The sequence below is a fragment of the Rhinatrema bivittatum genome, chromosome 1 (assembly GCF_901001135.1).
Source record: "Rhinatrema bivittatum chromosome 1, aRhiBiv1.1, whole genome shotgun sequence".
Taxonomy (NCBI): Eukaryota; Metazoa; Chordata; class Amphibia; order Gymnophiona; family Rhinatrematidae; genus Rhinatrema; species Rhinatrema bivittatum.
This window is the reverse complement of record NC_042615.1, coordinates 294,177,396-294,194,356: the sequence shown is the minus strand read 5'-3', so window position 1 is coordinate 294,194,356 and position 16,961 is coordinate 294,177,396. Positions and strand designations below refer to the sequence as shown.

The 16,961-nt window shown below is 41.1% G+C and overlaps 1 protein-coding gene across 2 annotated transcripts in view; it reads left to right on the top strand.

Annotated features, from left to right (window-relative positions):
* The window catches only part of COL25A1 (collagen type XXV alpha 1 chain), a 971,115-nt gene that overhangs the window by 565,420 nt on the left and 388,734 nt on the right, over positions 1–16,961 (top strand). For both annotated transcript variants that reach the window (XM_029596536.1, XM_029596528.1), the window contains exons 6-7: positions 3,709–3,735; positions 3,898–3,924. In XM_029596536.1, the coding sequence (XP_029452396.1) occupies positions 3,709–3,735; positions 3,898–3,924 (54 nt within the window). The remainder of the gene's footprint in view (positions 1–3,708; positions 3,736–3,897; positions 3,925–16,961) is intronic.

Genomic DNA, 16,961 nt, shown 5'->3' with positions numbered 1-16,961 from the left:
GGCCAGAAGGAGTCAGGAGCAGCATCTGCATCAGCCCATGTGGGTTTCAAGGAAAAGAAAGAGAGTGGCGGGGACAATCTGCATTAAGGGTAGAATGAAAGAAGGAGGGGGAATGGGAGACAAAGAAATAGTGATAACTTTGGGGAGAAAATGGTAGAGTTAGGCTCAGGTGGAAGGGGGAAAGAGTGGTGGTGGATCAGCTTAGGTGGGGGAAGGGGACTGATCCATTGCCTTATGATATTGTATGAATCCTGGGGGAATTCTGCACCCAAAAATTACAAATTCTGCAACTGAGAGAGTTTCAAAGGATCCGCATGCAAAAAAAAAGAGCTTTTGCGTGTGTAAAACAGCACACTCGAGGATACGCTATTTTTAAAACAGCAACATACGCGTGTCCATCAGGGACTGCAAATAAAATTGCATGTATGAAGAAGGAGCAGGCCAGGGGCATTCCGGGAATGACCCAACATGCATGCATATAAGTTCCTATTTCGAAATCTGCCAAAATGACGGCATAAATCTTTTACCTCCATATACTGTATTTACTTCTGCTCAGTATCATGTGTAAGTGATCGTAAACATGTACAAGTAAACAAATAACAGGGTAGAGAGTCTGGTTGCAATGGGGAGACTTCAGACTAAAGAGCCAGGAGGGTCTTCACAAGCTGCATATGGATTGGGTGAACTGGTAGACTAATTGGTAAAACTGGTTATTTCTTTGCCAAGAACATGTTATAAAATCCCCTGATGAACGTGTATAAAAGCCTACTTATGGGGTGGAAAAGCATCAAATTAACACGATTAAAATGTGCATGCATATCCTTGTAAAATTGAAAGTACAAATATGTGGGTATATGAGTTGTGCACTCATATCCGGCTAATTTCCAACTTATTTGGCTAAGTAGCGCTTTTCCCACTACTTAGATGAACACATTTGAACTTATTTGGATAAGTAGCAGCACTTATCTGGTTATGTTTTAATGTATCCAGCTAAGTAGCAGCAGGTCTACATAGCCGGATAAGTCTGCAAAACGCTACTTGTCTGTCTAAGTAGTGCTTTTCGAACTTATCTGGTTACGTGCTTCTACTTAGCCTGATAAATTGGCATTTATCCGGACAATTTCAAACTTCCACACTTTCCTTTGTATTTTGCATACCTGCTATATATGTCTATTCCATTTCTTTAAACTAGGGATGTGCATTCAGGAGAAATAAAATTTCCTATTTCATTTTGGGTCATTTTCAAAATGAAATGATTTGAAGTCTGACTTAATTTTGTTGGAATCTTGTTTCATTTTGAAAATCTAATAAAATAAAAATAAATCACTTGGGCCTATGCTTAGGCTTAAAGCCATGGCCTCGCCTAGGAAATAGGCTGAGGCTGAAAGCAGGAACCCCAGACTACACTTGCGTGCTATGCTGGCCCCTCAGTCTAACTCTAGGCTGGGGGTCTTGTCTAGACATCGGCCATGATGCTGAGGTCTCGGCCTAGGCCCTGGCCCATTGCTGGGTCCTCTGCCAAGATCAAAGCAAAGGCCCAGGAAATTTCCTGATCCACACTTACCTAAACTGTCGGGGATCAGATGCCACAGCCAGGTGCAAGCCAGGGCCTGGCCCAGAGGCTGGGTCCTGATGCATGGGCCTCGGTCTAGGCCAAGGCCCAGGCCTAAATTTGACAACAGATTCTTCAAATTATGGTGTCCACTGGGGATATGTGGAAAAAAATGAACTCTGGTGCATCATTCTCAGTAGAGGGCTCAATTTTGCTGTAGTGTTGGGTCTGGGCCCGTGCCCAGGCATTGGGACCTGGCCTCTGGGCTAGTCCCAGCATTGGGTTCGGGCCTAGGTTAAGGCCCCAGTGTCAGCACACTGCCTCTGGGCCGGGCCCTGGCATCAGGCCTGGTCCTGGGCTGAGGCCCTGACGTCCGGCCTAGGCCCCAGTATCGGGACCAGGCCTCCAAGCTTGGGCATTGTGTAGGTCCTAGGGGACTTACCAGGTAAGTGGGGACCAGGGAGGATCCTGGCCCTGGCATTTTTCTGGGTGAGAGGGATGGGTGGTGGGGACAGGAGACCTCAGGAGGCCCTGTTTCCTTTTTTTGTTTGTTTTTTTTTAGGGGGGGGGGGGAGGAAGGAGTTTTTGTTTATTTTTTTAACTAACTAAACAAAATAACATTAAACAAAACAAAATTCATTCAAAACAAGAAATGAAATGAAAAACAAAACAAATGTTTTACTCCTGTACACTTCTAATTTACACAGTATCTAAAACAGTGTCAGGCTGATACAGTACAGTGCGCTCCGCCGCAATTAGCTTTACCCCTTATTCAGTAAGGGGTAATAGCGCATCGAAAACACGCGTTCAACCCCTCCCCGAACATAATAGCGCCCGCAACATGCAAATGCATGTTGATGGCCGTATTAGGTATTCCCGCGTGATTCAGTAAGTAAAATGTGCAGCCAAGCCGCACATTTTACTTTAAGAAATTAGCGCCTACCCAAAGATAGGCGTTAATTTCTCCGGGCATCAGGAAAGTGCACAGAAAAGCAGTAAAAACTGCTTTTCTGTGCACCTTCCGACTTAATATCATGGCGATATTAAGTCGGAGGTCCCGAAAGTTAAAAAAAGTAAAAAAAACAAAAAAAAAATTTGAAATAGGCCCACGGCTCACGGGTTGAAAACCGGACGCTCAATTTTGCCGGCGTCCAGTTTCCGTACCCGTGTTCTGTCAGCGGGCTTGAGAACCGACGCCAGCAAAATTGAGCGTCGGCTGTCAAACCCGCTGACAGCCGCCTCTCCTGTCCGAAAAGAGGCGCTAGGGACGCTCTAGTGTCCCTAGCGCCTCTTTTTACCACTGGCCCTAATTTAAATAAATTAAATTACTGTATTGTGCGCACAAGAGAGTGTCCTGTGTGCGCGCTCGCCTGCTGTCCAGCGATTTTTACTGTATCGGCCCGTGTGTGCTAAAATGGGGTATTTACGTTAATGTATTTGTTAGATTATGCTGTTAAGTGTTTCATCTTCTTTTCTGGTGGAAGACAAAGCTTGCAGTCCTGTCTGTTAGGAAGGTTTAATAACTCTACATGTATATATTGATTCTGCTGCTAAACTGATCTACTGTTTGGGAAATCAGTAAGTTTATGACTGAGAGTAGATGAAATGTAGCACCTTTTGAACAGGGCTTTTGTCATGCTGTTGTATAGCATGTGCTTTGATTCAGGGTCATTGAGAAACAACAGTACAAGAACAACGGAAGTCCTTCATGCACAGATAAGTGGCCTCTTCCCCATGCTCAGTAGCACCTCTGTGGCACCCTGTCCTGAAAGACACCTGCAGATTGTATACCTACCTACTCGTGCAGTGTGCAGCCATCATTTGGTTTTATTGACCATTCCTATACTGCTTAGGAAGGACTGGGAATGCTGAAGAAATGCTGAATAAGAATTCAGGATCTATACCAAGTCATTGGTACAGCTTTATTGTTGTCATTATTTTTCTAATATTATGGATGAATTGGTGCAGGATTCTGTTTCATGACATGCCATCTCTCTTCACAGGAGTTGCTGGAATTTTTAACTGACCAAAGAATTTGATATCCTAGCAGTTTCTCCTTTTTGCCATGAGGATGGTCAAAAGTCAGTCAAGTTACTGTTTCCTTTTCCCCATTTCATCAGGTAAAATCTCACGCATGTCCTTTTTATGTCTTTCAGGGCCCAGCTGGTCCCAAAGGCGATAAGGTCAGTGAACATTTATGCATTTGCTGTATTAGTCCATGCGGCATTTAGTGGCACTAGAGGTTATCCTGATGCAGTGTGATGTGAGATTACAGTATGTGGAAATCACTGGTGTAGCACACAGCTGCTGTGCTAAAACTATCATCTCATCTTTCCTCTTTGCAGGGAGATCAAGGTGATCAGGGCCCTCGGGTAAGCATTTAAAAAAAAAACAAAACAAAACATTACATTCCCGCCAAGCTGTGTGAAAAATGTAACCTGAGTGCAACAGTAAATTGAGAGCAGCACCCTAATTGTGTTTTATGTTTCTTAGCTCCATTCTCCCTGCATGTTTTCTTTCCTGTAAATGTATTATAGAAATACAGCATCCCCTTCCTCCCCAAAATATCACTTTGAAACCAATTTGCTAAACATCAAAGGAAAGAGAGAATTTCTTAAGATATATAGATATATACAGTCATACCTTATATATATATAAAAGGCACTAATATAAATTCTAGGTGCCATTTTGGTGTTGGGTGGAAGGGCTCACAAATTTAGCAACAGTTTTATTCTGAGGGCCATATTCACTAAGGATGATCTTCTGTTTTCTGCCTTTGTTAAACTTCTTAGGAAGTGAGAAGTTTATTTAGTTAGAATTGATGTGTGCATAAACCCTCACAATCAGAAAAGCAGTTCTGTACTTTAATTAAGAGTCCGTTTTCATTCAGGTTCCCTCTGTGCCTATGTATGTTAGGAATGTACAGCCAAAAGAAAATGTCTTTTTTGTTTTTGTTTTTTTTAGTGTGCACGAATAAAATTGAAACAAAATAAACAAATGCATATCCCTAACGATTTTTAACTAAAATTTAGCCAGCGATGATAGGCACATTTTTTAGTTGCAAAGTGTGTGGCTGATCCTAAATCTTAGCAGCTAAACGTAACCACTAAGATTTAGGCCTATCAGTTTTGCAGTGCCAGGTGGCTAAATTTTCTTCCCACCTTGAGAATGTTTCCAGCATTCTTATTTTTTTAGTGTCTAAGTTTAGCTGCTGTGGAGGAGTTGGGGGTCGTTTCCCACAGAACCTAACTGCCAAAGTTCCTAGTAGGGATGTGCAGGCCAAAAAATTAGTGTCATGTTATTTGGGGACAAATTTCTTTTTAGACCTTTTCCAATTTTTTTTTTTTCATTTTTTAAAGTTTCAGAAATAGTGCAACTTGTGTACACTATTTCTAAATAGTATGCACTAAAAGCAATAAAAGGGAAAACTACAAAATGTTGTGGGTTTTTTTCTATTGTTTCATTTTGAAAACGACATGAAACGACTAAGTTCCTTTGTTTTCAGTTTTTATGTTATTTTGACTAGGAATTAATCACTGTTTATTACCACAAGAATAAAAATAGGAGAAATCAATGGGGGAAAAAAACGACATGTCGTTTTTCAGATAATTTTCATTTTTGTTCTTGTTGTAATAAACACTGAGAAATTCCCAGTGAAAATAAAATTAAAATAAAAACTGAAAATGAAGGTCCCTAGAAGCAACATAGACAATGTCTATGTCTTTTCAAACTAATCCACATCCTTACTTCCTGCTGAAAATTTACCTTTAAAGGTATTCTGATTGTAGAAAATGTATGAACAGCTTCTGGGATCAAATCACTTTTCATTTTCAGATAGTAATCTGGTTTGGGGAACAGAAACTCAGGCATCATTTGATCTTTTTTATTTTATAAGCCAGATGCCTGTTCAAGTTTAGATTCATCAAAATGTGATATATTGAGAGAGAGAGAAAACCTATGGGCTGGGTCACATAGGAGTCAACTATTTATACCACTATAGGAGGGCCAGCTAGTAACTGAAGGTGAGGTTTTGGTGGTTTTCTAGGGTTTTGGGGCCAGTTTTACATGCACAGTACGAACAGCACAGTACATATCAGTGAAGATTTGATGTGATTTTGAGTGAGGAAAGTCACACAAAGATGAGATTTCTACTGTGTTCTCTCACTCTAGCTTGATAGTACCCTGGTAGAGAGTGCATCAAGCTAGGGTGAGAACATTGAAGACATCTCATCTTTGTGTGACTTTTGTCACTCAGAATCTTGTCAAATCTTTACTGATATGTACTGTACTGTTAGTACTGTGCATGTAAAACTGGCCCCAAAACCCTAGATCACCACCAAAACCTCACCTCGAGTTACTAGCTGGCCCTCCTATAGTGGTATAAATAATTGACTCCTATGTGTGCCACCTCACAGGTTTTCTCTCTCTCTCTCTCTCTCTTTCTCTCCTCTTCTCCCCTCTCCAAGAATGCCTGAAACAGAATTTGCAATATTTATCACAAATTCCATTTTGGACATATCGCACAGCTTAACGCCTTGAAAAAAGGTGTAGTTATTTCCAGCATAAAACTGTGTGATAACGTGCGTTATGCTACTACACATTGCATTAATGCCCCTCATTTTCATAGATCCCACCCCATCTCCTTCCCTTTGAATAAAGTTTTCAAAATTTGCATTTGTGTCGCGCGACATGATAAATAACACATATGTTTTGGTGTTATCGCAGGCGTTAGGGTCCTAAAGCCCGCAATAACAACCTAACACATTTTGAGGAATGACTCTGTTAGTGCTGTTTTTGTCCTTTTGTTTAGAGGCAGGTCCTCATTTAGCAGATTTTGGACCACAGTTTTCCCAAAACAAGAATTTCTACTACATTTTTATAGCTGATATTTTCAGACACTTGCATCAAATCTTTCAAAACTGTCATCCTCTGAATTTCCTAATACAGTTGTAGATATAGAAGACAAGCTGGCTGAGGAGAAGATCAGATAAGGGTATATTTTTTCTTAGCCTAATAGGCCCCCATTTTAAAGTGTGTAGGGGAGGGGTTATTGAAACAGATGACTAGGCACTTAATTCACTCACATTTAATACTTAGAAAAATCTCCTTGGCGAAAATAATGATCACAGTGATACTTTTTAAAAATAAACATGATCAAAATGCCCTGAATAATTCAGGTAAACCATGTAACCCCCAATATTTAGGTTTTTAGTCTGATCTTTACTCCAACATGAATGTGTATGTTGTAATGAAGAATCATTACAACATGCACAAGTAACTTTATACCTTTCTGCGTATGTATAGTCACTCTTCTAATATCACTGATATCTGTAATTGGACAAAGAAGCACACCAAACATATATTGAATGGATTGTAGCACAACTTTAGGACAAGAAGCCAAAGATGCTTGCACACATTTCAGTCACCATACTACATCATTAACTGTAGTCAAAATCACTTACAAGCCATAACTCTGTAGGAGTCAGTGGTGGAGAAAAGGATATGAGAAATAGAAACCTTAAACTTACAGTTAAAAAAATACTTTATATGCATAATGGTATAACAGAGCATGTTCTACTGAAGGAAGATCCATATGTATGTAAAAACAGAAAATGTTACCCTCACTTTTGTATGAACAGTACTGCACATCAAGGAGGAGCTTTTCTTTTGCAAACAATTACATATTTTACTATGAGATTTAATTGTCCACAACATCCCTTCTAGGATAGTATGCACTCAAAACTATATACAGAAAATTCTTCACTCCATACCCTAACAGTTAGGATAAGGGGTTAAGGAAACACTTGGCCATCCAGATTCAGCCATTTCTACGATAAAAGCTAATAAATTCTGTATATAGCAAGCACCATTAAATAGGCTTTTAGACTGACCCTAGTTCAGAATCATTCAGTACATTATCAGCTTCATGAAAATATGCTTGAACCTTACTGTTTCTGTTCTCTGATGACAAAGTACTGCAATGAACCACACAGATGAGATGGGTTCTGTGTCTCCATCTTGTTCTGGTGCTAGAGGATTCTTATAGAGCTTTAAGGAAAAATTCTGCATATGCATGGGAGTTTGTGTGCTGCCAGACCAGCTATTCTTCAATTTCCACTTTTTCCAGAGTCAGATGTCCTGCCATACTGCAACCATAATTTTAGGTCTACCAATTTTAATTGTCTGTTTCACTGTCCATGCTCATTCATGAGTCCTTTCAATCCATTTTTTAATGTCTTTGTCCCTTTTAGTTGTCTTAGATAGACCTTTTAATGTTTTCTGTTTTTTGTCATGCCATGCAACTTAACATGTGTGTTCCAACTTTGGCTGTACTGACCCATATTCAACACAACTGACTAAGTTGCATTGTTCATTCTGAATGCATCTCTTTCTTTGAAACTTTCTTCTTCTTTTGAGGTCATGTTGACTATTCTTTGCAATATGGCCGTGAAGCAAGCCAGTGGTTTCAAAAAAATGCCTGAAGTGCTTATAAAAGACATCCCTTATAGAACATCATGTTGAGTGCTGCCTTTGTCTGGGCAGATCTTTATGTCCCTTTATGGAGCTTCTACATTAAGATGTTCCCAAGAGCAGTCTGGGTCTTAAAAAGAGGTCCCATACAAACTTTACAGGTCAGAGAAAGCCCAGCTTCAAGCAGGTCTGAGATTGTAGTTACACCGGGTGGCCAGTCCTAGTCAAAGTGTCCTCAATCACAAAAAACCCTTGGTCTGAGGATAGATCCCAGAGTAGAGATAAGTCCTTCTCTCCCCACTTGAGTTATCATGGAGGCTCAAAGAACTTGACTTGTGAGTTGATGTGGACAAGCACAGAATCTCGAGAGAGGTATCAGTGTTCCTTGTCAGTGTACAGGTTCATGTGGTTAGATATGGTGGAGGTGCCCTTTGCTCTGAATGGTGACACCTGAAGACTTATCAACCTTCCATACTGAGGCCAAGATACAGCAGTCTCCCAAAGATCATCTAGTCATTAAGATAAAAAGATCTATTTAGATTAGTTGCACTAAAATAAGCGGAATATAAGCAATTTTAAAGAAATAAATAGAATAAGTAGGCACTCTGGGGTCGATTTTAAAAGGCATGCGTGTACGTCCATGTGCGCGCGTTTCCCGGTGTATACACATGGACGTGTCGATCTTCTAACATGCGCATGTCGGCACGCACATGTTTTAAAAAGATTTTTCCCTTGCACACATGCACGCCAAATTTTCATGTCCAACCACACATGTGTGGGTGCGTAGCCTGCTCTGCATGCCAGGGGTGGGGGATTTTAGAAAAATATACGCAGCGACGCGAGTGAGGCTTCCCTCATATTATATCCAATAAAGGAGCGGACTGGGAGGGAACTTCCTTACCCCTAAACCTATCCTTCCTCCCTCTTCCCCGACCCCTAAACTAACCCAGTCTATCCCCATTTTTTTATTTTTGTACTTACTGCTCCTCAGGAGCAGAAGTAACGCTGGCGCGCGCTTCTCCGGGACATCGTCTAATGGCACTGTCCCGGCCCGCCTTCCTCCCTGCCCCTCCCCACCCAGACCCCATCCCCAGCCTGCCCCTTTCAGCAGGCCTGGAACTTGTGTACATGTTGGGGGTTACACGCATGGCTGGGCCTGTTCTAAAATACGTGCGGCGCGCACAAGGCCCGGCCAAGCACATAACCCCCCCATTTTTACGCGCGCGGGCCTTTTAAAATTTGGCCATCTGCTTCTTATCAGAAAAGATGTATTTGGTAACCTTCCAGTCAATTATTAAAAAGATTATTCTCTCAGCTAACCTGAAGGTGGACTGTCAATGCTGTTTGCATCAGCAGAGGAAAGATGCAGTAAAAAGATGCAGTATTGCCCTTGTATAGGTCACCAATGTGTCCTCAAAGATACTATATCTACATAGGAATCTCATAGGAAATTTTTGAAGGAGATATTGAAGATTCCAAATACTAGATATTAGATCTGTCAACCTTCCTGGAAGCTTTCCAGGATGAAATCCGGACGTGAAAACTCTACTTGTTTTCTTCGCTTCTGAGATGACAGAGGTATGCTGCTCAAGCTCTGTTTAAAAAATAAGAACGTTACATTTTGTGGCCAAAAAGTGAGGGGTTCTTTCCAAAAATGGCGCATGCCACCCAGTTTAGAAAGAAGGCAAGCCTTCAAATACATCAGTGAGTAGCCGCTTTAGGTGCCAAGTTTTTCGAAAATTTCCATGAAAAATGTATAGAGTGTTCACCTGGGCAAGTTCCAGAGCGGGCAGTTACAATGTGAGTCCCTGGCCTGTGCTGAGCAAGCATCCCCTCATGCTCGCCTCATCCCTTCCCCCTCGCCCTTCTCTCTTTCTTTCTCTTTCTTGGCCAAATTTTTTAAAAGTTACAGGTAGTTGTGGTCTGCTGGGGCGGTGGGGAGGGGGGGTGAAGGGGAGAGATGTGTGGAGTGAGTATAGGGGGAGGTCCATTGTTCCTTGTGCCTTTTCAGGCCTCCTGACGCATGCTGGTTGGCAGCTGGGCTGGCAAAGTGTAGGGGACCAAGAAAATTAGAAGGCCCTTTAGGAGAGTATAAAGGCGGTTGGGCAATTTCACCCTTCCTCCCATGTTCTCATCTCTCCCACCCCACCCTTTTGCAGATCTCTTATGATGTTTTTCTGTGTTCTTTATGGTTGAATCTTTTGTTTATCTGTCTACCCAAGTTTGTAGTTATCAATATTGGATTTCTAATGAAAGAGGAAGGAGAGGCTAAGCCATATTAATAACTTCAATGTATGGCTCAAATCCTGGTGTAAGGAACAAAGTTTTGGATTTATTGGGGGCTGGGGCCGTGTATGGAACATTAAAAAGCTCTTTGTCAAAGATGGCTTACATCTATCTGTGGCAGGAAAAAGGATCCTAAGAGATACATTCAAATCCTATGTCATAAGGCATTTAAACTAGATGCTGGGGGTGGCAGAAAGAAATTAGAATGTTATCCCCAAAATACAAATGCAATGGAAAAGGGTGAAGTGGATAACAAAACTCAACTAAATAAGTCACAAAAGGAGTCCAAGAAAAGCAGTAACCTGAATGAGAAAAGCTGGAAAGCTGTGAGCACAAATGCTCGTAGTTTGGGCAATAAAATCCCAGATCTACAAGCCCTAATGGTGGAAACAATATCCAAGCATCTGAGCTGCAAGGAAGATGGGGCAAAGAAGAAGCACTATGGGCCAACCTAAAAAAAAAGATGGGGCATCCATTTTTATTGGAGTGGTTTACAGGCCTCCAAATCAAATGGAAGAACTTGACAGGGATCTGGTTGAAGACATCCAAAAGATGGGAAAGAAGGGAGAAGTGGTGATTGTTGGAGATTTTAATCTGCCAGATGTAGACTGGAAAATCCCTTCTGTAGAATCTAACAGTAGTAGAGAGATAGTAGATGCCCTGCAAGGGACTCTGTTCAAACAAATGGTAATGGAACCCTTGAGGGAGGGAGCTATACTCAATTTAGTGCTCACTAATGGAGATAATATCTCTAATTCCAAGTGGGTGCCCACCTCAGCACCAGTGATCATCAAACAGTATGGTTTCATATCACATATAGGATATGGAGAAGAAGCACGAAGACCCGAGTTTTGCAGTTCAAAAACATGGACATTGATGAAATGGGGAAGTACCTAGAGGAAGAGCTAGAAGGCTGGGAGAACAAGAGAGATGTGGAACAACAATGGACCAAACTAAAAGGAGTAATTACCAAGGCAACTAATCTATATGTTAGAAAAGTAAAGAAAAGCAAGAGAAAAATGAAAACTATCTGGTTCTCAAAGGAGGTGGCTGTCAAAATAAAAGCTAAAAGAACAGCATTCAAGAAATATAAAGGATCCCAAAGGGAGCAGCACAAGGAAGGATATCTGGTGGAACTGAGGGAGACAAAGAAAGTAATCAAGACAGCAAAAAGTCAAGTGGAAGAAAGGATTGCCAAAGAGGTAAAGCGAGGTGAGAAAACATTTTTCAGATACATCAGAGAAAGAAGAAAAGTTCAAAGTGGTATAGTGAAATTGAAAGGTGAAAAGGATCAATGTGTGGAGAGAGAAGAAGAAATGGCAGAAATATTAAATGAATACTTTAGTTTGGACCCTGGAGAAGGACCGTCGCTAGTTAACAAGAAACTGGAGGGGAGTGGGGTAGATGTAACTCCGTTTACAGAAGAGAATGTATGGGAAGAGCTAGGAAAACTAAAAGTGGACAAAGCCATGGGGCCTGATGAGGTTCATCCCAGGATAATGAGGGAGCTCAGAGATGTGCTGGCGGGTCCGCTGCGTGACCTGTTCAATAGATCTCTAGAAACGGGAGTGGTGCCAAGTGATTGGAGGAGAGCTTCACAAGGATGGGTGCAGAGAGGAGGCTGGAAACTACAGGCCGGTTAGCCTCACCTCGGTGGTGGGAAAAGTAATGGAGTCATTGCTGAAAGAAAGAATAGTGAAATATCTACAGTCAGAAGAATTGCTGGACCAGAGGTAACATGGATTCACCAGGGGAAGGTCCTGTCAGACAAACCTGATTGATTTTTTTGATTGGGTGACTAGGGAATTAGATTGAGGAAGAGTGCTTGATGTCATCTACTTGGATTTCAGCAAAGCTTTTGATATGGTCCCGCACAGGAAGATTTTGAATAAAATGAGAAGTTTAGGAGTGAGTGCCAAGGTGGTGGCCTGGATTGCAACTGGTTGACGGACAGAAGACAATGTGTGATGGTAAATGGAACTTACTCTGAAGAGAGAGCAGTGTTAAGTGGAGTGCCGCAAGGATCTGTGTTGGGACCAGTCCTGTTCAATATCTTTGTGAGCGACATTGCGGACGGGATAGAAGGTAAGGTTTGTCTTTTTTCGGGTGATACTTAGACATGCAACAGGGTGGACATGCCAGAAGGAGTGGAGAGAATGAGATGGGATTTATGGAAGCTGGAAGAGTGGTCGAAGATATGGCAGCTGAGATTCAATGCCAAGAAGTGCAGAGTCATGCATATGGGGTGTGGAAATCCAAAAGAACTGTATTTGATGGGGGGTGAAGGGCTGATGTGCATGGAGCAGGAGAGAGACCATGGGGTGATAGTGTCTACCGATCTAAAGTTGGTGAAACAATGTGACCAAGCGATAGCTAAAGCCAGAAAAATGCTGGCCTGTATAGAGAGAGGAAAATCTAGTAAGAGAAAGGAAGTGATGATCCCCTTGTACAGGGCCTTGGTGAGGCCTCACCTGGAGTACTGTGTTCAGTTCTGGAGACCGTAGCTCCAAAGGGACAGAGACAGGATGGAGGCGGTCCAGAGAAGGGTGACCAAAAAGGTGGATAGTCTTCATAAAATGACTTATGAAGAGAGATTGAAGAACCTAAATATGTATACCCTGGAGGAGAGGAGAAGCAGGGGTGATATGATACTGACTTTCAGATACTTGAAAGGTTCTAATGATCCATGGTCAACAACAAACCTTTTACGTTGGAAAAAAATCAGTAGAACTAGGGGTCAGAATTTGAAACTCCAGAGAGGAAGATTCGGAACCAATGTCAGGAAGTATTTCTTCACAGAGAGGGTGGTGGATGCCTGGAATGCCCTTCCGGAGGAAGTGGTGAAGACTAAAACTGTGAAGGATTTCAAAGGGGCATGGGATGAACACTGTGGATCCATAAAGGCTAGAGGATGGGAATGAAGAGAAGAGCCATGGGGATGGCTTACTGGAACAGAGGCTACTACCTAGTGATTACTACCCTTATTCAATAAGCCTTCACACGGTTAATGCAACTCCAACATTACTCTCTGCTTCAACGGCAAGGTGAAATGTGGAAAAGAGGATTTGCATTCAGACAACAACCAACAAGGACTGAACTTCACAATCTGGGTAAACAAATAAGTGTGGGGGTAGCTTGCTTATTACGGCAGTTACTACCCTAAATCAATTAAGCCTGATACATCAATTTGAATGCATGTACAGCGTTGCTCTCTGCTTCAGTGGCAGGGGGGAAATGTGGGAAAGAGGATTTGCATTCAGACAACAACCAACAAGGGCTGAACTTCACAATCTGGGTAAACAAGCATGGGCGTAGATTGCTTATTATTGTGGATACTACCCTAAACCAATTAAGCTTGATACATCACTTTGAATGCATACAGCGTTGCTCTCTGCTTAAACGGCAGGGATAAATGTGGAAAAGAGGATTTACATTAAGACAACATCCAAAAAGGCATTGATCTGTGCAGTCTGGATAAACAAGCATCGGGGTAACTTGCTTGATGTGGCGGTTACTACCATTAACCATTAAGCCTTATGCTCACTTTTGATGCAACTCCAACATTACCCTCCTCTGCATTAATGGCAGGGGATGGCAGGAAATTTGAATCAAACAGTTACCAACAAGGGCCCTGAACTTGGTGGTTGGTGAAACAGATAAGTTTGGGAAAATAAATGTGGGAGCTTGTTGGGCAGACTGGATGGGCCGATTAGTCTTTTTCTGCCGTCATTTCTATGTTTCTATGTATGTAATGTTATGCCTGTCAGAAGTGGCATTATGTGCTGGAGCTAGGTACAGCTCTGTTTTTTGGTGGCATATTACTTACTGGATGTGGCAGGTGCCTGATTTTTAGTATTGTTTACAGGTTGAGTGACCTGGGAGTAGAGTGTTCTGCTTGTGTGTGGTAGATGAACGACCGGGGTAAATTGGTGGTTGGGGGGGTTCAGTGTTAATTGGTGAAATTTATGGCTCGGGTACAGGGTTGACTAAAGCTGTGGCCTTTGACCACCAATGTCATGTCAATGTTTTTATGGCATATTTGCTTGTGAGTATGGAAGGGTGATGGAGAGTTATGATGGTCTGGGGTGCCTCATATTATATCTGTCTTCAAGGGAATAAGTTAATTTTTTTAACCCTTCTCATATGGAAAGTTTTCTTATGGTCAAAACTGGATGCTGAAAACTTTTTACTTTTATTCAGTCATGTGAATGCTAAGCTGGTGGAATTTTTTGGGGGGACCATGATATAATTGTAGCAATTGTAGCTATATTTTTTCTTTTTAAGCTGGTTAACTTCTATTTTCTTTCTTTCTTCTTCCCCTTTGTTGAGGACTGGGATTATTCATATTATTCATATTATCCTCTTTCTTTGTTTATTTTTATATTTATTTTTATAGTGATTTTTGTGATTGCATGGTGAATTATTCATTTGATGTATTTTGAAATTTAATAAATAAATATAAAAATAAATAAAAACAAATATCATAACAGTTTAATTTATAATACATCTTTTTCACTGTGTACCCAAGACAAGTTAGTAGTTCACAAAATATAAACCAAGAGGCCTATATTCAGACACAGTCCGAATAGCAAAGTTAGCCAGATAAACTTATCTGGCTAACTTTGGAGGCATATTCAATAGTACAACCGCACAATTGAATATAGCTGGCTATGTTGAGTAGTTAGCCGGATAACTCTAGCTGGCGAACTTCTTTGACCCGACCAGACTTAGGCCTGGATTTATCAAAATGCGATAAGTATCGCATGCAATAGCAAAAGGGGCATCTTTTATGCTAATATACAATTACCTATGTGAAGAGCTAAGTTAGCACAAATTGCAATAAGTGCCAGACCTGTTGTATTTCCTGCATTCAACCACTGGGGGACCATTGTTAATGGTCCTAGGGAGCTCAGATGAGAGAGAGGGAGAAAGACTAGGCTTAGTGCTTTCTTCCTAGATAGGTATTTGTATCGCTGTGGTAGGCCCACCTAGTAACTCGAGGTGAGGTTTAGGTATTAGTGTAGGGGGTTAGGGGCCACTTTGACATTCAATGTTAGACGTACGAACAGAACAGTGGTCTCTTGTGAACATTTGATGACCCTCAGAGTGAGGAAACTCACCCAAAGATGAGATTTATGCAATGTTCTCTCAACCTAGCTTGATGGACACTCTATCTGGGTAACATCTAGCTAGGTTGAGAGAACATTGTCCAAATCTCATCTTTGGGTGAGTTTCCGCACTCCAAAGGCCATCGAATGTTCACAAGAGACCACTGTTCTGTTCGTAAGTCTCACACTGAATGTCAAGGTGGTTCCTAACCCCCTACACTAATACCTAAACCTCACCTCGAGTTACTAGGTGGGCCTACCATAGGGATACAAATACCTATCTAAGGAGCAGGCACTATGACTAGTCAATCTCTCTCTCTCTCTCTCTCTCTCTCTCTCTTCTCTCTTCTCTCTCTCTCTCAATTCCCTTAGCCAGCTAACTCAACTCTTCCCAGTTATGCCCCCAGAATGTCTCCAACTTATCTGGATAGAATGTAACCAGACAAAGGCTGAATATAGCCAGGTAAGCCATTTACAGATAACCTTTTGGTTATCAGTGTAAATGGCTTTTGAATATCGGCTTCCAAATAAATACATCAAAACAACAAAACAATATCAATCATAAAATTTATAAAAACGGGAAAGCAGTATCCAGAAGATAGAACCATGATCAAATAAGGCTAAAATAAAAATGCATCAACAGATAACAAAACATATAATCATAAATCCAGTTTAGGAATTTTAAAGTCTCTTAGAAAAGCCATGTTATCACCAGGCATCTAAAAAGATTGTAGTCTTTAATAAGGCATATTTCTCTCAGGACATAATTTTATAAAGACAAGGCTAAACAAAGAAAAAGCCTTTTTCCATGTCCTAACCAGTTTAATCTTTTTCACTGATGGTGTTGCTATAAAAGGGCATTATGAGCTGATCTTAATATATTGGATGGATAATAAGTAGACAGGTGATCCCTAAAGTAACCTGGTCCATAGCCATTCAGTGATTTAAAGACCAAAATTAAAACTTAATGTTATCTGAAAAGAGAAGAAGCCAATGTAAGCTCTTAATTACAGGGGTTACACTACCACTGTACTTGCAGTCACACAGCACTTAAGTTACTGCATTTTGAATAAGTTTTCTTTATAGGAGCTGCATTACAAGCTCTTCCCCATTTCCTCAAGCTTTTCTATCTGGATCAATACTATGATATAGAATGTATCTCCTGTTGGCTACAGCTTTGTATTTCAGTAAGTAGTATTTTTTAGTTATTTTTATGCATGCATAATATTTTTTGTTATGTTAGAAGTTTATGGATAGTTGATATTTCCTATCTTTCAAAGGAGTTGATGTGTGTGTGGCTAGTAGATAATTCATAGCTGCTTATGTAGTCATGTTATAAATTTGAAATATCTCCTACTTTTCCATGTTTTTCAGGCAGGCATAAATGAAACCAGTACAGAGAGGATCAAGTAGAGTATGGAAGAGTACCTCTGTGGCTTCAAGAGTGACTGGGATCACACGAGGCATATTCTTTTTTCTTTCCCTGTGAGTACATTTTTTGGGTCCTTTCTTGAGAACCTGCATATAGCTATAATGTGTGTGTG